The sequence below is a fragment of the Falco cherrug genome, chromosome 2, assembly GCF_023634085.1.
Source record: "Falco cherrug isolate bFalChe1 chromosome 2, bFalChe1.pri, whole genome shotgun sequence".
Taxonomy (NCBI): Eukaryota; Metazoa; Chordata; class Aves; order Falconiformes; family Falconidae; genus Falco; species Falco cherrug.
Window position 1 is genome coordinate 86,022,862 of NC_073698.1, and position 22,616 is coordinate 86,045,477.

The 22,616-nt window shown below is 35.9% G+C and overlaps 1 protein-coding gene across 14 annotated transcripts in view; it reads left to right on the forward strand.

Annotated features, from left to right (window-relative positions):
• DMD (dystrophin) overlaps positions 1 to 22,616 on the forward strand; it is a 1,162,157-nt gene that overhangs the window by 722,283 nt on the left and 417,258 nt on the right. For all 14 annotated transcript variants that reach the window (XM_055701082.1, XM_055701084.1, XM_055701085.1 and 11 more), the window contains one exon: positions 15,242 to 15,417. In XM_055701082.1, coding sequence (XP_055557057.1) covers positions 15,242 to 15,417 — 176 coding nt within the window. The remainder of the gene's footprint in view (positions 1 to 15,241; positions 15,418 to 22,616) is intronic.

The following is a 22,616-nucleotide window of genomic DNA, read 5'->3' on the forward strand; positions in this document are numbered from 1 at the left end:
ATTATGTAACTTCAATCCTTGTAGAATTTCTATGGACTAAAGCATTATTTTTGACTACTATTAGAAACTTGGAAAGTTAAAAAAAAAACAACAAACAAACAAAAACAAACACACACACCCCCCACACACAAAAAAACCAATCCCAAAACAAACCCATCCAAAAATATTTTCTTTTTGTAATCATTTGTACTTCGCATAATCCTCTTTAGTTCTATACCATTCAGAAAACAGAGGGGGTGTCTCATTCATCTGAAAGCTGCAACTAAATAATATCTTACATTTTATTCTGTCTTGTGAATGTCCAGTTTCACATAACGGAAACTGTGTAGGACCTCACAGAATTCAGGCTCCTCTCACCTCCATTTTCAGGTAACTGTTTCTTTTCTCACCTGAACTCAATGCAGCTTTCTTCCTCAGGATTGATGTTACACTCATAAAACATTTTCATATTAAGGGGAGTGGAGTTTGACAATCAGCAAAGTCCTTAATTGGAAAGTAATCAAGATTTAGAGCTTATCTATCATGCAAAGTGGAACACCTGAGATACTTTAAGACTGGCTCTCATAGAAACAAATATATGCTTAGGATATTCCCAACTGTTATGGTATGTAAAACAACAACAAAGAAGATCTCAGTGTACATTTTTGGGAATAAGAATAGATTTAGTTTTACTTTTAATTATACCCTTTGTTTCCTTTTCTGTCTGGTCACTGGGATGATGCATTTTAGCTGATGCACTAGTTTGTACAAACTCATAAAATGTTTTGGTGGGCTGGTATTTATCCTGGCTTTCTATCTGTCCTTATGCAAAGAAATATTTACATTTCTTTCATGTTATTTGATATTTTCTGATACAGCAATTACAAGAAAACACTTTAATTTCACCCAAGTATGTATATGAGAACCACAGATCTAATAATTATGATGGTTTAAACATTTTCAGATGGCAGCTTCATAACGATGCTTTATTTTGAGACTATAACACCTGGCAGACTCAAAGTAGGAAATCTCTGTACAAAAAAATCTTTCTTAGCTCTCCTGGAAAGCAAAGAGCAGACAAGCCATGAAGAGGTGGCATGTGAACCTTAGGTGAGCTGTTTTCCCTGCAAGCCTCCCAAAAGTATAAGCCTTATGCACAGACGAGCACAGAACGAGGGTTGGAGTTCTGCTCCACTCCCTTTCTGGTTTTTTTTTTTTTTTTTTTCTGGCACTGCTGAACTGGGAGGACCTGGAGGGATTTTTCAGCCTGTTTTCCTGTGTAAATGGGCGTTATGAGATTTCATTGTCTGCCTTCAGTCTGTCTTTTGTAGCATGGTCTGTAAAGATTTTTGAATTTGCAGTTTATCAAGTCAGAAGCAGAGGTAGAGATTCCCAAATAATTAAGTTCCTATGAGACTTAGAACATTGGTACCTGGGTAGGACATAACTCAGTGCTGGCACTGAGAGAGAAAGAAGCAGAGGTCAAAACTTAAATGTTTCCTTGAGTAGCAACCCACGAGCTAACAAGAGAATGAATCTTGGTCCTCAGACTATCCCATACTTGGGATGTAGAGGGCAAAGAGAGCAGAAACACCCTGCATTAGGTCTGTTCTTAGAGAATTATTTGGGCTGGTTTGGTTTTTTGATGGTTTTGTTGTTGTTGTTGTTGGGTGTTTTTTTCCCCACCTTCCCTATGGTTGCAGTTTAATGTAGACAAGAGAGTCTGAAGGGTAGGTGGCCAGCTGTATATACAGGTAGTGGGTTTCAAATTGTTGTGAGGTGTCTCACACAGACACTTGTTCTGTGCGCAGGGCAGTTCCTGGCAAGTCATGGTGGAGGTCTTCCCTGGGGACCTGAAGGGTGGAAGAGGGTTTCTTAGTTTTGGTACAGCAATAAGATCTATTCCTTACTCTTCAAATATTGCATGAGAGTAAAGCACTAACATTTTGAATAAAGACTGAAGGAGAAGTGTGTGGCTGTTGGCAAGCATACACTGGCTTTTAAAATAAGGAAGTAATATGAATAATTGCCAGGTAGACCTCCGTGAATTCTTTTTAAGAACTATCAAACTGAATCCCATATTTGATTTTCTTTTCCACATCCAGAAAAATTGTTTATCGCGGTGGATACTCTAATGCATGCATACTCAATCCCGTAGCTGTTGATGATTCTGCAGAAAAACAGAAACAGAGAAGGAATTTTATATCTGAAGAAATGTTTAGCTATTTTATGTTGTTAGAATTTTATGGCCAGCCTTCTATACAAGCTATACAATGTATACTGTCTATTAGGTATGCAGTGTCATGGTGGAGTGAAGAAATAAAGATTTTTTTTCTTTAATGTTAAAAATTACCATGAAGCAGAATTATGTGCAGTTAGAGAAACAGCTTGATCAGGATTATTCAGGAAACTGTAAACACTTGATTCTGTCCAAAATATTTATGGAAAATTGTAAGTATCATTTGATCTATTCTTATTTTTTAAGGATAAGATCAGTTTTAAAGGCTGAAAAGAATGTGATTTACATTGTTTCTCCTGTCTCCTAGTGATTATAAAATTATTAGCAATATCTAGTTTTAGCTAACTTCTTAAATGGGAGTTTAGTGTTTTATTGACTGACTTTGAGACATTTTGTAGATCTTTTGCTCTTCAGCTAGAAATCAATATATTAACTGTGAACCAGAAAAAATTCTTCTGCCATTGATAATCATTTTTTCCTGTGGTGAGAGGTACTGCAACACAGAAAATGACTTCATTGGTTCTGTTCAAATTTTGAGTAGATCTGTACTATAGAATTATTTCTGTTGACAATTTTTTGTCTGTTTATTCTTATTGTATTATTTTTGGTATAGGTACAAAATAAGTAGACAAAATAATTTGTATATGTCAATTCATTTTTAAGCTTATTTTGGGAGAGACTGATATGTACTAGAAGACAGGACTCCTTTCTTGTAGTAAAACTTACTTTACACTTGGATTTATTTGAAGGGTTGAACTGAAGTTTTCTACGTGTCCTCTTTCTTTGATGGAATGCAATGTGCTTTTGTCGTCTTATGATTATAAAACATAATAATTTAAATCATCTAAGAAATTATTGTCACTGAAAAAGGAGTTATTTGAGAAGGAAGTATTTATTTAAGAATTTAAGACACAATTAAATATGCTTATTGAAACTATGCCCCAGCATAGAAATTCAGTGTAAAATTCAAGCATAGAAATTTATGAATAGAAAGAAGGGAACACCACAAAATTGCCTAAATAACTTTTTTTTTTTTTTAATGAAGCACAATATTTTTCCTCTGTGTAGCATCCTGCTGATAAAATTAGAAGGTAGTGATCAATATTACCTTCCTATTATTATAACATTGCTACAAATTGTATTCATGCTTTATTAAAACAATTTGCTGTTAATATAACCTAGTATTAATATAGTGTTGGTATATGTTTTCATTCTCAGATGATATCATGGATGGTGATGGGCTGGTATAATAATGAGCTGTAAATGGCACTGGTTTAATTTTGCCTCATTTTTTCTAAACATGGAAAACTGTACTTATGTCTGTGCTTGAGTATTAGTTTTAGAAAGTTGGAAGTTAGCAGACTTTATACATTATCCTTAGAAAGTGAAAAGGAATCTGATTTTTATTTAATTTGGTACTTGTGTTCCCCATGAATGTTAGTTGAAAGAAGGGATTTTTTTTCCCCAAGCTTCTTTGCTGGAACCTTGTGCAGACTATTACCGAGTGCTCTCAGCATCCATGAGCTGGGGAAGCTGAACACGTGAAACAACTTTACAACTTCACACATCGGCTTCATACATTTGTACGAGTCAGATCTCTAGTAAAGCAATAAGTAAAACCTTGTTAAATATTTCAGTAGAGCAAAAACCCAAACCATAGGTCTTTTTTTTTGTGTGTTTCTAACAAGTCTATGGAATAGTGACACATCTTCAGAAAGAGAATGAATATTTCCTGAATTACTATTAAGGCCAAGTATTTTTGCTTCCTGGCCCCCTATCCTTAGCCTAGAATTCACCTGTTCTCAACACATATTTCTCTCAGTTTTGATACAGCTATTTCAATAATGCCTCTGGTTGAAGAGGTGAGAAGAGCCGGACTGAAGTTAGTCATTGTCAGCAGAGAGTACCTAGTTCTCATAAAAGTTATCACAGCTGGTTTGTTTTTAGTGGAATAATTTATTGTTGATAAAAGTTCTTAATGTGTTTCCTTGTTGAAAAAAATATATTTATTTCTAAGCCTTGATGTTTAAAACTCAGTCTGCTCCTCTTCACCTAAAAGCTCTTAGATGTCAAGATGCATGTTTTTCACTGAAAGTAACATTTCTAATAAACATATTGATTTGTATTTCAAAATCATGGTACTGTACTGAGAAAAATATGTTAATGTTAAATATGCAACGAACATGAGTTCCTGAAAGTCTTACTATGTTTATATCAACTACTTTGAAGCAAGCTGATGAATTTAGCAATCAGAAATTAAATTATAGTAATATGTAAATCAGATATCCCTTGAGTATCAACACTGGCATGCTTAGGAAAGCATTTGAATTAATAAAATATCAGACCCCAAATGCTATAATTATGCTCTAAAGAAAGAACAAGATGGATACACAGGCTAATTCCATTACATACTAAAGAAAATAGAGTGTAGCAGGGGTAGAGAATCACCCCAGTGGTTGTTGTAGGGAGTAAAGCCAGTCTCCTTAAATTAATGTGACTCAACTGGGACAGAAAGCTTCTCCTCAGCACTAAAAGAGCTAAAGCAACAGCTCTGAGGAATCCAGAGTTCATGGTGATATGAAAGGCAAAGGAAGGAACAGCAAAATCAAAACAGAGGAAGAATGAAGACGTGATAACTGCTCACGAACCAGTTGGTTTGTTGTCTGCCCCTCACCACTGCCATTCTCCCACCAGTCACTCTTGCTCAGAGGCTTGGGGCAAATGATGATTTAATGGTGAACAGGAGGAGGAGAAGCAGAAAGCGGACAATTAATTCTGGCTGCCAAAATCCTCTGGTAAATGATTTGGTAGGGATTTTTGCGTCCATCTTAAAGGTCAAAACAGTTGACCTTATGCTACAATTATACTTCTAGTGCAAGGCAGGGAAATAACTGTTGCTGTAATCAGACTTTTTCCTCCTCTTTTTGAAAAATTACTATTTCTGGTCACTTGGTTTATTTTGTTCTGTTTCTAACCTACTTGAAATTTCAGGCAATGATTTAGGCAATTCATGTGATGCTTATGTTCTCTTACTGAACCAGTACCTATGCTTTGTTCATATTGTTGTAATGCAAGGCCACAATGCAATGATAGATAATAGGTAGATCATTAAGTGAGGCTGTACATGGTACCTAATATCATTTTACTTGCTTTGCACTTGAAGCCCTCTGTATGTAAACAGTTGCAAGCATAAACCGACTCATCCTCTTGTCTATCACAGTAATTCTCTGCAATTGGGAAGCCACTTTTGCAGGCTGGATATTGCCCAGGATAATTTATTCCTCTGCGGCTTGCTGCAGTTGTAGTCAAGTCAGTGTACGTTGACCACTAGTTCGAATCTTTCTGGTATTATTTTTTCTACAAGCAGTCACAATTTTATCTGCTACATGACTGATTTTGCAGTTTCCATAGAGTAAAAAAAAGTATTCAGAAACATTTTTAATGCCTGTCAAGAATATTTTTTTAAAAAAAATTAGTGATGTAGAATAAGTACTCATAGATTTTTTTTCATTGAAAAAATGTATATACTATGTTAACTTGCTTTAAAAAGAAGTGTAAAATACATGGATGAAAACTCCGACAGTGAGGGTTATAGAAATAGTTTGTCAAATGCCTGAAGTGGGTGATACCTGCAGTACTTTGTCTTAAAGGGAGGCTATAAATGACCAGCACTGGTGAGTCAATATATGTATACTTTGTTGAATATTTCCAGTCTGCTGCTTTTATGTAATGGGGTTTTGTGGTTAGTTGTTTGTTGTTTTTATTTTTTTTCATAGCCAAAGGCATGGACAAATGACAACCTAGTAATTTCAAAAGAATATATAACAGCTTAAATAGCAAAACTGAAAGGAAAACAGGATGCTGAGGCACATGTACTTATTCCAGTGCTGCTGAGTTAAAGATTAGGGGTTGTGCTTTCAAGATACAGATTCCACAGGAAAGCAAAACAAAGTGTTCTAGTTTTTGAAGCACAGGAAGTGTATAGGAAATAACTTGGGTTATGCAAGGCTATGGATATTTCTCTAAGAATCAAGAAAAGCTGTGAAATCATAAAAATGTAATAACTGATTTTTATTTAAGAAAAATGAATTGATTTAAATATGGCAGAAAATGAACTGTGTTCACCTTGAGTTGTAATAAAATTATTTAGCTAAAAAAGCTGGCCTGATATTTAGGTAATTCCATCAGTATTAGTGATGCCCTTGAAAAGAATAAGCTATGTATGAAGAAACTAGGTCATGTTGTTATTTTTAATATTACTGGGACCTATTATGTGAGTAGTTTGATTTGTGATAGCTGGAAAGAGATTGAAGATGGAGGATACAATTTTTCTTATCATTGACATTGTTTGCTCAGTTATAACTTTGCAGAGCTAGTTAAAATATCACAGTGTTGTAAATATCAGAAAGTGCAAATTAAACATGCCATCAAATAAGGCCATAGTTCAAACTTGCCACAGTTATGTGTAAAGGTAAATGGAAAAGTTGTTTGACAGAGGCTTGTCTTTACATTTGGGAGCTACATAAATACGGAAATTAATATATTTCAGTGGCATCATGTCTGCTACAAAATCAGGTGTGCTACAAAATCAGTGAGTAGTTTTTTTGACTTATAGTTAAATTTTATGAATTTAACCTGAAACATTATACTTAGTATGCAGTATCAGTGGGGATGATTTGGGGGGGGGGGGGGGGGGGGGGGGGGGGGGAGGAAAAGTCTCTTTGTCTCCCTGCAGTATTTCCAAATTAGTTCTAAAGCTAAATTGACTTCATAAACCAATAAGAAGAAACTGTGTAATTTAGGTTAGAAACACCAAATAGACCTCTGGTCATGCCTTTTACAGGTTAATACTGAAATGACTTTAATGACAATTTAGTGTCGCATTAGAAAGGGATGTGAAATGTACATTTAAAGGAGTATGGCCCATTTTAGCAATTACATATCACTGGAACTAAAGGGAAATACATGCACTTTTTTATTATTATTAATAATCCTGTGGTAAATATCTTTGTAAAACTACCAGGAGTTAGTTTGCTTTCAAAGTGTCAGCATTTGAGGACAATACTGCGTACCTAAATAATTTTTAATAAGGTGACTGAATTGCCAAGGTCAACTCTCATCTGAACCAATAATATATCACTTTTCAATGCTTCTAAGACCCAGAGAGTGCTTTTGTTGTAGGTTGACCCTGGCTAGACACCAGCTGCCTACCAAAGCCACTCTATCACTCCTCTCCTCAGTTGGACAAGGGAGACAAAATATAATGAACGGTTCGTGGGTCGAGCTAAGGACAGGGAGATCTCTCAGCAATTACCGTCATGGGTAAAACCAGACTCAACTTCAGGAAAAATTAATTTAATTTATTGCCAATGAATTCAGAGTAGGATAATGAAAGATAAACCTAAATCTTAAAAAACACCTTCCTCCTGCCCCTCCCATCTTCTCAGGCTTAACTTTACTCCCAATTTTCTTTATTTCCTCCTGCTGCGCAGCACAGGGGGACAGGGAATGAGGGCTGCGGTCAGTTCATCACACGTTGTGTTGTCTCCGCTGCTCCTTCCTCCTCAGGGGGAGGACTCCTCATACTCTTCCCCTGCTCCAGCATGGGTTCCCTCCCATGGGAGACAGTCCTCTGTGAACTTCTCCGATGTGAGTCCTTCCCACAGGCTGCAGTTCTTCATGAATTCCTCCAGATCCACAAGGTCGCAGTCTCTTTCAGGCATCCACCTGTTCCAGCATGGGATCTTCCATGATCTGCCCCACCACTAACCTCCATGGGCTGCAGGGGGACAGCCTGCCTCACCGTGGTCTTTACCACGGGCTGCAGGGGAGCCTCTGCTCTGGCACCTGGAGCACCTCCTGCCCCTCCCTCTGCACTGACCTGGGTGTCTGCAGAGCTGTTGCTCTCACATATTCTCACTCCTCTCTCCAGATGCAATTGCTGTTTTCTTTTTCCCCTTCTTAAATGCTTTATCACAAGATGCTACCACTGTCACTGATGGGCTCAGTTTTGGTCAGCGGTGGGTCCATGTTGGAGCCAGCTGACATTGGCTCCACTAGACACAGGGGAAGCTTCCAGCAGCTTCTCACAGAAACCACCTCTGTAGCCCCCCCTGCTACCAAAACCTCACCACGCAAACCCAACACAGCTCTCTAACTTTCTGTCCAGGCAAACACGCTGATTCCAGAATGACTTTGGGCAGGAGTAGGAGGCAGCTTTTAGAACCATAGTTACTCAGCAGTTGCATTCAGAAGGTCTTCTAGAGCCAATAACAAATTATTCTAAGCTCCAAGCTGTATCATATTGAGAAGCAAGAAAATTGAGGCAAACATGATTAATGTGCTCAAAACAGGTTCGTTGCAGTAGATGTATGTGAGGGAAATTTTCCATTTGCAGCCCTTGACTTCCTCTTTCCTTGCTTACACACGTGGATTTAAAGACATGAGAAATTTGCATTGCAGGAAGGACAAATTCAGGTTAATTTATTACAATAATAAGGGACCCAGGAAAAACTTATGCTTGATCTTCTCAAAAACCAAATTGTCACCTTGGTGAAATTCATAGTACCAAGTCCTACTGGGTGCTACTTGCCTCTCAAGAGCTAATTATAAAGGAAAAACATTAAGTATTAGTAAGAAGAACTGGAGAGATGCATTTGGAGTTGTAGTTGATAGCAGCACAGGCAGCAGTGACAAGAATCTGGAATTACTGTAGTGATCTGAAGTGTGAAGTTACCAGGCTGTTGAGGTACAGTAGACTACTGCTTTCTGAGGACAGCAGGCTAGACTGAAGAATTTGTATAGGCAAAAGAAAGGAATTTCAGTTTTTACGCCTTGTTTTATGAAGACAGTCTAGAATGTATTAAAAGTTTCAAACAAATCTGAGACTTTTTCTGATTAGAAGCTTTTAGCAGAATATGAGAAGTTGTATATCTCCATTTTATTTGTTAAAACATACAGTTGTGGAGTTGCATTGTACCCACATTTCTTTGTGTACAGTAACAGTCATGGACGGTCAGCAGTGCAGCCAGGGCAGCACTGGACCTTTTGTTTTTCTAATTAAACAACATCAAAATATATTAAAAAATAATATATACAAAGTAGTTGATGTAGAAACCAAGTACAAACTGTCAAACCTCACCTAGTTCTGCTTTATAGGTAGAACCTGCCTAGAGCCTACTGTCAACTCAGAATGCTGCTCTTTTCATAGTAGCACTTGATAGTAATATTCAAGACATAATAATTCCTGTAATTTGTGCTGAGAAAAAAATGCTTTGCTTTAAATTATTCAATATTTTACTGGTTTTTTTCCACATCTTCCATCTCCATCAGCTGCCCTGAGATTCCATAATTCATAATAACACAATAACAAACAAAATGCGCACAAAATAATGAAGATTGCATAGCTGCTTATAACAAAACAGCTAGGAAACAACATATACTTTTTGTTGATTATTTTAATCCTAACAAAGTGCCAGTAATGTGTCTCCAGATTAAATCAATGTGGTTTAACTGCCTGGAAAACTAATTTCTTCCTTATTTCTAATAGAATCTTGAACAGAGGTACATACCCATAATGGATAAATTCATTCTGGTAACCAAATGCTAGCAAATTGTTTTGGGGATAGTTTTCCACGGAATGTTTTCACAGTTCTCTGATTTATGTTTTGCATCTGGGTAGACACTCTTATGTCAACTTCATGCTTTTATACAATTTAAGGGGGAAGAAAAAAATATGTAAATGACTAAAGAATAGCACATTAATGTCAAATTCAAGACTAACAATTTCTGAAAGTGGTACATAGTACCTTTACATGCTTTTAGGATCTGTAGCTTACCCTAAATGAAGGAAAAGCAATACAATATTTTTTCCATAAAACATTTTGTGCTAGCTAGTGTCTCTGACAGAAATTAGCTTGTTTGCGGTATTTCTTCATGTTGCTACAGGGCTTTTACATAACAATATATTATTGTTGAGCACGTTTGTCTACCACAATGAAAAGAGGAAAGTGCTGGTAAGATTGCCCATGGAATAGTTTCTGATTAAGTTTAACGGTAAAATGCTGTTTCATTCAATGACAAGAGGTAATGAGACTGCAGAAAGAGTTGCGTGATATATGTACACGTTAACTAAGAAATAACAAAATAAAGTTCAAGAAATTATGCCATTCTGGTACCCGCTTAGGTAAGCAGGTAAGGACTCTGATGAATGTTTCAATTGCGTAACACAGGAAAAACAATCAAACTGGTTTACTTCAAATCCTCATCCACTCAAATCTTTTTCTTTTTTACTATTTTAATTATCAACAGGAATCTATCAGAACCAAAACCTTATATTTTTGTCATATTGCCACATCAGTTGTCATGAGCATTGTTAAAAGTATCAGGAAAAAAAGGTGGCAGCTAGGGACGTCGTAGTGTAATGTATTTGAAATTGGTTGATGATTTGTTTAATTATATAAATTACTTCTCTTTCTTTACAAAAAAAAATAATCATAGTTTCTCAGGGAAAAATAATAAAGTGTAACTAACTCTTCATGATATTAATGATGGTTAAGCAAATGTTTAGTATTATTATCACAACATAGATATTGAATTATTAGAGTCCATTAAAAAAAAAAAACCAACACAAAAAGTACTCACATTTCAAATAAAAAAATTGTATTAGACCAAAGTACTATAACTTTATGTAATTACATATTATTTATACAGTAGATAAAATTGGATTTGACAATATAGGGGTTTTGTCAGTTTTGTTTCTTGTTGACAAAATAAGGTTACTGGCAGCTCTCAGAATGAAGAAGGCACAGTCAGGGCTTTAAAAAGGAAATCAAATGTTAGTGAGACCCCATTTTGGTGAGCATATGGTTCACATTAATTTTGTTTGTTAGTTTAAATACTGCAATTGTATCAACAGGGGTATGTTTCTGCTTTTCAAATGCATGTGTTACAAAGTGATTCACAAAGAGTCAGTCTTCTCTACAGAAAGTACAGGCATCTTTGGGTCACCAAAACTGTTATCTACTGTCTCTCATGTTCATGTGCACAGTCACATAGAAATTTGTGCAGTGTAACTCTTAGATGTTGTTAAAATGAGTATCACTTTGCGCCCTGTTAACAACCTGACTTCAAGGCATACACTGATCATCCATATTCAGAAGAAACTTCCTTTGGCTGCTTGAGTGGTGCAGCGTTGTAAAATTTAATGTATTACAGAAAAAAGATTAAAAGAAAAATAGTGGTATGACAGTGAAAGAAAACTTAAATGGGCAGAAGTCTATAAGCACAAGGATGGCAACCCCCAGAACACAAAATACTTCTCTTTGTATTGATGTGAAGCAAGCTTACGAATAGAACTAGCTCTAGGATCTCCATTATTGCAGTTTTTTTATTGATCTTTGGTTGTAGTTAGGGGAAAGCAAGCCACAGGATTGACTGGGAGAGGGTAAAAAAGACAAAAATAGAACAAGAAATAAAATGGCAATGAATAGCAAAACCACTGAATAATTCAGCTGAAAATAATAAAAGGAAAAGCAGCATGGGAAGGAAATTAAAAACAAGAGGAGAGGAAAGACAAATGTTTTTTTTAGTGTTAGATATTCTTGTTCTCTCTCCCTTTTAGGGGATTCACACCTCATATTCAGAGCATGAACTGAAAGCCATTCCCAAGATGTACTAGGAATGCCTGTAGATTCAGGGTCTCTCAGACCTTTAATTTTCTTAGGTAAGGCAACGTATGATGTAGTTGGGAAGTATTTTCTAAAGAATAAGTGTTACCAACAACTTTGTCACAAGCAGATGTGGTTTATTAATATTCACTAAACTGCATGAGTATCTCAAGAACAGCTTGACAAGTCACACAGTAGGTAATATGGATGCAAAATATGAACTGAATGTTTGGAGGTACAACTGAAATAGTGTTCTACAGACATTTGGGGAGATCTGAAGCAATGCTGAAAGTATCATATTAAGAAATTCCTTTGGGAATTTCTTTTTCCATTTTTTCCCTCTTTTCCCATTTCCTTTTTTTTTTTGTGTTTGATTAAAAAGAAATCATTAAGCAGCTGCTCTTTTGTTGTCACTAAGCAGTTGCTTCTAGAACCAAAAAGTACAAGTAAGAGAACAAAAATGAAAACAAATAATGAACTAGGCAAAAGTTTTCATGCTGATTATGGACAGAGTCCCCTGCTAGTGCAGAAACAGCTCTATTGACTTTGGTGAGAATTCTCCCCTGTGTTTACCCTCTATTTCTTTTTTGCATCTGTTCCACTTGGAAGTTTTCTGAAAGAGTGTGCATTAATATCTCATTTTAGGTAAATCTTGGGGAAAGTAGAAGAAACTAATAAAGCAAAGAAGCATTGTATGATTGTCTTGGCAGTTTTAAGTTATTATACCAAATTTTTTGAGGCCATTATCAAAGTGTAAAACCATCTGTATGAGAGGTAGAAATCATTTAATGTACTGTTTTTTCAATTTTTAGTCTGAGATAATGTTTAAACCTTACTTTAATGAAATGTTATTCCCTGCTTACTTACGCCTGGGAATCCCAAGAAAGAAAAATTAAAGTAATAGGTATTTATATGATCATCTGCTTTTCTTAGTAGCTAAAAATGCAACATGTTGAAAAAACAGAGTATATAGAAATATCTGCAATCCACTCAAAACTGTGATTAGCTCTGTGTGTATAAATATGATGAGGTCTTTTCTGAGTAATTTTATTTTTCACATTATATAAACACCTCATTTTTAATTAAGTTGGTTTGCTCACTCTGTTCATAAAGTGATTAGAAACTGTATAATTGCACATATAAGTATCTCAGATGGCTGCCTGAATAAGCTGGGAACCCAAAGGGCAACATGCCCTTTCGCTTTGCCATTTCTGTATGAAAGGGTGAAATGTCAAGTGAAACTACAAGAAGCAGATTCAATGTCAATATTCCTTCTGTAGCACCATAAACTGTAAGGCCATGACAGGCAACCCCTTGCAGGCTCCAAGCGCCTTGCCTTCACACACGTGTGTGGCAAGGGTACAGGGAGAAGGAATAGGGACCTATCGCTGTTGACAGGTGTTAGATACAGAATGAAAAGCATCTTTGTGGTCCAGGGCATTGGGATGTGTGTGTGGAATCATGACTTTTCAGCAAAACAGTTAAAAACACTTGTGTCCACTTTATACAAAAATAGTTTTTAAAAACCTAAATGTCTTCATGGGTTGCTGTGCTTTGCACACTACCCAGTGTCAAGAAAAATCTGCTTTTTCTTAGGCTGTAGACAAATTTCATCAGCACATGTGTTTCCATTTAATCATGTGAAAAGTGTCAAATATATAGAGTACTTGGAAAAAACTGGACTCCTGTCCAGAACTGTGGGTAAATGCTGCAGCGGCAGGTGGATGTTGACCTCTGTGCCCCAAGTTATGTTGGTGTTGGTGTTCAAGCTGTCTGTGTAAAATTTTTTGCAAAACCCTCATTAGGGTATGCAACTGACTTTCTGCAGTTAATGAATTAGTAGCTGGCCACTGGGGCGTGTTTGTGTTAAAACAGAGTAACTCCCAAGTGTGGTTCAACTTGTGAACTTTCAATCATAACCTCATGCCTGAAGATATAACAGGCAAGATATAATAAATAAATAATAATAAAAAAAGTTAGTAGGAGTTATGTTCATCTTTTACATTCCTGGAAAGCCGTACCCTGCTGATTTTAACCAGTTCATGGACACATTTAATTTAATGTTAGTATGTAGATATACTAACTGACTAACTATATATATAAACTATATATATAAAATATATATATATATATATACACATACACACACACACACACACACATATATATATAAAACCTAAATATACTATATTGTTTGTTTAGATAAAGAAAACAAGCATAGTGTGATACAGTAAAATACTTGGTTTGTTCCAGAAAAACTAGATTTAGCATTTTACTTGAAAGCTCTTGTATGTAGATAGGATTCAAACACACTGCCTGAGAACATGAAACCTAAGTATGAATCCCACAGTGTAGACTGCTGAAGTTATTTCAGTTTCTGCTTATTTTTAGCAGTAAAGTGTTGAAAATTGTTTTACTCTTTTCTGCTCGTACTCTTTGAGGAATTCAATGAAATGCTTTAATGATTATTAAAAATATGAAAGGATTTATTTCTTTATGTATAAATATGAACTTTCTTAAACAGGCATACAATGTTAAAATCTAAGCTACAGTTTCAGAACTGTTGCTCTTAAGCATGAGGTAAGGTAGCTTAATGGTAGGTTTTTTAATGATAAAATGTGGAGAAAATGTATCCCAATGCATTTAGTAGAACTTGAAAAATGGTCCATCTTGGTTACCTTTTGGTAGTTTTTCATTTTGTTTTGTAAGTAGAAACAATGAAAGTAACACTTTTCCTCAGAAATGTAGCTCCCGCCAACCCTGAAAAAAACCAAACCAAACAAACAAAACCCAACCAACCAAACAAAAAAAACCCCCAAAAAAACCAAAAACCCCGACCCCCCCCCCCCAAAAAAAAAAACCACGAGGAAATAGATTATCAGGCTTCTTGCAACTGGAGACAAATGTGTTCTTTAATGGATTTAGTACTTCAAACAGTTTTTGCTTTTTCAACATCACTTGTTTGTGTTCATAGGTAATAGGAATTCCAAACACTGTGCAATTTAAATTTTACAGTGCTTTGTAGGCTATTAAGTAAACATGGTGTATACCTTTGGGGGTGTTGAAGTAAAATTGTTTGCAAGTTTTACTTATTAATTGATCTGCAGAATATTGCTGTAATGATCTCTAGTAGACAAGAATACATGAGGGGAAAAAAGGCTGTAGAGATGCACTGAAAGGCACTTATTACAAAAAGATGAGATGTCTTTCTCTCTACTCACCTTTGGATTTTTCATTTGGAATTCAGAGGAGAGCAAAAACTTTCATCTCTTTCCATCTGGCCAGTATGTGATGAAGCGTTTTGTTTCATACTTGACATTTTTATGAACATGCGTATGCATTGGGTATTTTGCAGGAGCTTCAAGATGGCATTGGGCCACAGCAAAGTGTTGTCAAAACATTGAATGTAACTGGTGAAGAGATTATTGAGCAGTCGTCAGCGGCAGATGCTAAGGTGCTGAAGGAACAACTGGAAAGTTTGAATACCCGGTGGCAGGAGATCTGCAGACAGCTGGTAGAGAAAAAAAAGAGGTAGGTTAAAAGAGAGCAAAAATATTGTGAAAATATTTTTAGTTATTTTAGATTTTCTTCTGGCTTAAACACTCCAAGGAGCTTTTAACTTCTGGAGTTTTTATATTCATAATGATTTATCATTAATTAAATTTCACATCCGCTATCATTTGTTTAATTCTTCTTCTCTACCTTCTCCTGTCAATGACCACCACTCCCTTCTGTACTCCACATTTTTATAAATCCACTCTTCATGTTAAAAACATCAAACAAGCATGCGTTATTGTTTGATTATAAGTAGAAAAGATTGGAGCTTCATTTACAGAATTTATAGTTGATTCACCATCTTTCTATTTGATAGTATGGCATTAAAATACATCTCTGTAGTACTAATAATATCTTAGCTAATTAATACAGTTAATCCTACCCTAATTGACTTCTCATCATAAATGTCATTAACATCTGCATTTCATAAGTTGGATAAAAAGAATGGATTCATAATTTAATGTTATTTATAATCACTTTCTGATCAATTTGTTTTTCTCATGGAGCCACAGGAAGCTAGAGCTGTTTGAGTTACAGAAAACACAAAAATGGTTTAACTCCTTTAAGAAGAGAATTTCCAATTAAAAATAAAAAAGTTTTTCTTTGTTGTTGTTGTTGTTGCTGTTTATACTAGGTTTTTTTAAAAGCATATGCTCTTAATCTAGGTACTAGGCCTAAATTAATGACATTCTGCTTTAAAACAAGTAGAGTTTTTTTCATGCATTTTTTTGAAACTCAGAATATTCCTTGTAGAGGTACATCAGTGAGTGCTGGAGATGTACTAGATGAACTAGTAGTGTGCAACAGTTTTGTTACTTCTGAATGTGTGATGTACCATTTGTTTGGTTTAGAGCTGTGGGGGGCAACGCTGGGGAAATGTTTGCTGGAGTGGTAAAGGAGTGTCCTGAAAGATTGTTACCGAGTTTAATCATGAGTAAAGTTTCATTTGGAACACATTAAAAGAAGGAGACACAACAAGTAAGCTACAGTTTCAAGAAGTTTCAGCAGTGCTTTAAATATTTCTTTCTGCTGCATTTCCTGGTGTTGATGGTAATGCTCTTTGTTACACAAGGGAGTCCTTGGCCTGCCTTTATCACCCTAAAAGCTGTTCTTTTGTACAATGGAGACCCATCTGTGTTTCCAAGCCTTTACTTGCTATGTAAGTGATAGCACCTATAAAACAATAACACATCATTTTAATAGCCCTGTAAGCTCCCTCGGCAACACAGAAGAAAGAGATTGGTGATTGAGCTTTGCTGAGAGTATGAAACAGGTTCCAGTTCTGGTAAAGATTGGTATTATGCTTCATTTATCAATAGAAATATCTATCTGAATGTTGTTTTGGCTCAAGGTGGTGTTAACAGTGTATGGAGTGTCTTGGCGCATTCTGTATTTTAAGGAAGCCTAGGATCTCTTTAATGGGAATAATAAGGTAATGTTTCCTAGATTAAGGTTCTTATATAAACACACGCACATGCATTCCTTCTTTTGGTCTGTTTGGTTTGTTGACGGGTTGGCTTGTTTTCATCTGGAATGACAGCTTGTGTAATTTTGAGGACAATGACTGCCGAGACCTCAGTTAGTGAACTCTGCATGAATGCATGCATTGCTGTAGAAAGAATACAGATAGCGTTGTGTTAAACTGATATAAATGCTTTTTTATATACCATAGAGAGACCTGTGTGCATCAGGACAGATGAGTTTGCACTTCTATGCATCGCCTGGTCTTCCTGGCTGCATCAGTCAGGGAACGCTTTTGCTCCCAGATCTTGGATACAGATCCTACCCTCAGTCTAGCTATATTGCCTCCCAGTACATGCTTTTTCTTCTTTCCTTCATCTTTTCACTCTCTCAGACCAGATTTTCAAAGGAAAGAAGCCTAGTTGACAGAAGTAATTTGGTGTGTTCTAGCTAGGTCTCAATTATTGATGATCCTAGGCATGAAAAGACCGTAGGCTTGTCTGCTGCACAGTCTTCATATTGCCTTGGTGTCGTGGGGTTTTCATCCCTCTTATGCTTTGGCATCTTTCAGTTCTTCATTAGTTTTCATAATTTGTTTTGGAGTACGGTCAGTTTATCTCTTTTTAGGACTTGAATCCTGTGTCACCCAAACTGCCTTAATTTTTCATTAAGAGTAAAGCATGGGCCAAACAAAAGAAGTAAATGATCTCTGCTTGCAACCCAAAAGAACTATATAGTCACAGCAGTGTCCACTGCATGTGTTTGGACTATGGCAAATTTATTTAAGTACTTCAGTACAATATAAATTATAGTAGATCTGGGTGAATTAAAACATTTTTACTCCTCTTTTTCAGAATGGCTTTAATAGACTGTTTTCCAAACAAACTCCTAATTCAGTATGCTTATATTTTGGATCACCTATGTTTTAATAGTCCTTTAATATTTCTCTCTCTTTCCTAAAAATAAAATGTTTGCAATTAAAATAATATGATTATGAAGGGAATTCTAAGATTTTGGTTTATTTAAGTCAATTTTGAAAATGAAACCACATTAAAAAACCATAATGGAAGAAAGTGATTCTGAAGGAAGAGCAGAATGTTAGAATACCTTTTAATTTAATAATTTGAAAGAAAAATAAAATAGATATTAACATTGAGAACCTTCTGGAAATCAGAAAGCTGTTTCTAAATTTTAAGTAGATTTTATGTTTTATTTTCTGTAGTATAAATTGTGCTCTGCTACGAAAGCTGATTCTCAGTAGTTCAAATAGAGGAGCAGTGATCAACTAAAATTCTGTTTTCTATTAAATTTTTTGGCTCAGCAGCTCTCAGGATAAAGGAAGTGGGGAGAAATTAGCAACTGAATGGATTCCAGAAATGAAATCTGACAGTGATTTCAAATTCAAGTGTAATGTTGCTAAGCATTATTTAAATGGCAAGGAAATGTTAGATACTGTAGTCTATTTTGCTATTGCTTAGCAAGATGGAAGAAATTGATTTTGATAATCTTATGTAGTTTACAGATACGGCACATACACTCCATTCTGGACATATTTCTAAAGCAAAATTCAAACACACTTATCAGTTGGGAGGTGGGGGAAGATTACAGAAGAGAAACCAACATAGATGTTTTTGCAAGGCGCATGAATATGAGAGTTTGGTTTGAGACAGGAGGTGTATGGTGACATTTCCAAGGATGCCCATGACATTAAGCTCTCTCAGGTAGTCAAATACAGAGCTGATAGCAGGAAACTCCAATTCTGAGCAGATGGGCAACAAGTGGCAGATGATCCTTATCATAGACAAATGTGAGGCAACAAATATTTCGGAGAAACAGTCTGTACCATGCTTACATGCTGAGCTTGCAAATGGCAGTTACAACTCAAGAAAGTGATTCTGGCATTATCACTGACAGTGTTTGCAGGCTCAGTGTGGAAAGGCAGCCAAAAAAGCCATAACATTTTAGGCAGCATCAGTAAGAGTATTTGAAAACACAACAAAAAAATGTTTTGCTGTCATCGAACATCGTGCCATGCTCACATTGAGTACTGTGTGCAGAACTGCTCTCTGCATGTCGAAGGGTATGATGGAGTTACAGAAGTATCACTGGAGGAAGGCAACTAAAATGAGCCAGGGTTTGGAGCAGCTGCATGGTGAGAATAGACTAAGAAACTGGGGATCTTCAATCTGGAGAGAAGTCTCAGCAGAGATATGACTGAGGCTTTACAAAATCAAAGGGGTGGGTAAACTGAATGTGGAATGACACGTTATTTGCCTAATTCCTCAATACCAGAAGTAAAGGGTACTTGTTGAAAGTGTAAGAGCTAGGGAAATCAATTTTAAAATTACTTTATATTATGGTTTCTGAATATCTGAGTTTGTGGAAGAAACTGACTCAGCCCTGTAAAATTCTTAATCTAATGACTGGCTTCTGGGGGAGTTTGAGATGTACAGGCTAAAGAAAATGGTCAGTTTTCTGTGCTGACCTTAATTACCATATCCTGTTAGCAATGTTGGTAGCAACTTGTAGGGCTAGCTTATCTGACACACTCAGGCATTTTTCATGTTCTGATGCACTGATAATATTTTGGGGGGTGGGTGAGTGGGAATTCTACAGAATTACTTTGTCAGTTTTTCTGAGGATGCACTGTTAAATGGACTGCTGTTTATTCTGTATGAGAAGATAATATTATCACTGCATTAATAAAGAACAATGTAAATTCAAAATATGTCCTTTAACCATCATGAATGCGGTGGCTGGTTGACTTGAAAAGGGGAGATAGACACGTGATATAATTCTGAGAGTTTCAACATGTTAATCCAATTGGATTTGTAATAAATATTAAACTACCTGCATAATAAGAACTGTAAACCAGATCAAACCCATGGTATTCTGTAAATAACTGAAACTGGAAGCTAACTGTTCGCTAGGCACTAATATTAATCTTAACACTAGACTGGCAGATTTAATGAATGAGAATTATTTGGACTACAGATGGATAACTTCATTAAAACCAGCCAAGAAAATAAGCTAAATCTCAAAATAATTTGAGGAACCTGTACTGCTCTTCAGTAAAAAGAAGCTGTTGTTTTTTAAGTTTTAAAAGGTCAAATGCTGATCCCAAGCAAAGCACAGGCTTAGAATCGGCTTTGGATCTCCTTTCCTTGGTACTGAAGATCAAGAGGTTATGCTTGAGTTCTGTTTGTGTAGGATGTTATCTTTCATTTGCCTTTATCTAAGAGTTTCAAAGCTGTAGAAGTTTGAATTCAGTGTTCAATGTTTCTGTATCTTGCAAACTAATCCATCCAGCTAAGAGTTAGGTGAGAATGTAATTTTAGCACATCTAGTCATTTTATCTTACTGCAAACTTCCGAATAGGCCAGGCAGTTGAATAAATTGAAACTTGATTGAAAGTCTGGTACACTGATAGTTAGCAAATTGGGAATTTAATTGAGCTTTTGTTAGCATTTTGTTGCAAGCAGCATGTATTGGAGAAGCCTGAGTTTGTGCTCTGGAACAGTGTTACTCAAACTGAAAGGGAGACTTTGGAGACTAGGGGAAGTTGCAATCACCCCTTAAGTAGATGCTACTAACTCTAGATAAAGGGGCGGGGGGTGGGGGTGGGGACAGGACGGATAGATGGACGGACCTCTCTGTTTCTTCCTCTTCGTACTCCAGCAATCATTCTGAATATGAAATCTTCCAAACTGTACCATCAGAAAATCTCTCTGCTTTTTTGTCCCCTGGGATGCATCAGGCCCTATGATGCTGTGTGTGTCAGCGCTGAGTCATGCCACTGTGACACTCGAGTTTTGGGCTACTTAAGGGAGGCAGTGGCTTGCCATCTGGGCACTTGCATGCAGTCAGGTGCCTGTGTGGTGGCAAGCCCCAGGGCTGCATCAGTTTCAGCATGGTGCTGCACCTTCACTCCCACTGCAGCAAGGCATGGGCCAGGCAGAACTAGCCAAAGGCATATGTATCAGGAGGAGAAGCAACATCTCACATAGGAACCTGATAAGGTGAAAGCTCATAAATGAGGTTGTTGACAGACTTGTAACAGTGATGCTGGCTGGTCTTTGTATTTTTCATTTTTGTTAAAAATTTCTTGTGTAATTTTTGAAAACAGATGCCCAGAAATTAGATGCCTTCGCTGTTTCAGAAGTAATGAGTTTGGGGGGGTTTATTCATCATAAATTGACATTTGTTAAAATTGGGTTCTGTTGAGCGGAAGAGAATTTTTCATTATTTTAGCTGCAAATATATTTGCACTTTTAATGAGCTTGAACCTGCAGACTGTCTGTTCAGATCTCTACTCAAGCGCAGTTGAAGTAATTATGGAAAGAATGACAGAACAAAGGCTTTTTACCAGAATACTTTCAAATAATTTTTCCTGAATATAAAACTGCAAGCTTTCTGTTCTAAATTAAAAGTAATTGTTATAAAGTAAATATACTTCTAAGTATTTTTTATACCTTACCTTCATCAAGTATTCTTTTTTTGTCATAAGACTCTAGCTACCAGTGATTGGTTTCCTTCACCTGAACACTCAGTCTATTGAAGGCTGTGATTAGCTTCTCATTGCAGTTTAAAAGCTGACTTAGGATGAAGAGATTTCATGATGGTTAAGTCAATAAATATTTTTTTTTCTTTCCAACACGAAATTAGTTACATATTGATGATTATTTTATTTTATTTTATTACTATTCAGGTTTCTTACAGTAAATCACTAGAGAAAAATCACTGGTAAAAATTTGTGTTATGTTTACAAGTAGTATAGCTAACTTCTTACTGTTTAGTATTTACATCTGACTTTTCTGAAGTCTCTGTGATATTTTTAATTTCAATTATTTTATTTAAAGTTCCTTACCCAAAGAAGCGTATTAACATATTCTTCAGAAAAAAAGGAAATTAATTCTCTCTGAGTAAATATTTTCTCGAATTGTCAAGTTACTATTTTGGTGGCTTCTTAAATACTCAGTAACAGATACTAAATGCTCTAATGCCTAATCTTCGAAATACCATAAATACAAAATCAACAGCTGAATGGGGAAAAAAAAAAAAAAAAAGGCACCAAAACATTATTGGAATAGCAAGTGGGAGTATGAGTCACAAGTGCAGATCTGTCCTACTCCTGTGATTGCATATTTTCTGTCTCTAGCTGACACCTCCCAAATAAATCCAACATCACTTGTGTGCAGTTACAAACTGTAAACATATGATGTGTTTCACAAACTATTTACGGGTTGTTATGGTACTGGTATCACATTGTTGACTATGGAGAAAATATGTGAGCTGCAATATTCATTTCATATGGTTTCTAGAAACTGTAAATGAAAATATAAACTTACCTGAAATGAGCCATGAATGTTTATGTATTAGTTAGCCACTAGAACTAAGGATTAATAACAGTTAAATATATATATACCCACATAATTTTGTGGACTACCATAAGAATTTGCTATTGATTCAGTTTAGTAATGTTAAGAAAACTAACCAGTGATCTGTGAAATACCACATATACAAAACGTTATTATGAAAAATAATTATTTTATTTAATTTATGTTACTACCTAATATTAAATACTGAATATTAATACATTTGCTTCCAGAAGTATGATGTATGTAGAACTCATATAAGCAGCTGCGTAGTCAGAACAGTTGACCAAGGGGCCTTATGAATTTAGAAATACAAACAGAAAGCTGGTGTGCTTTAAT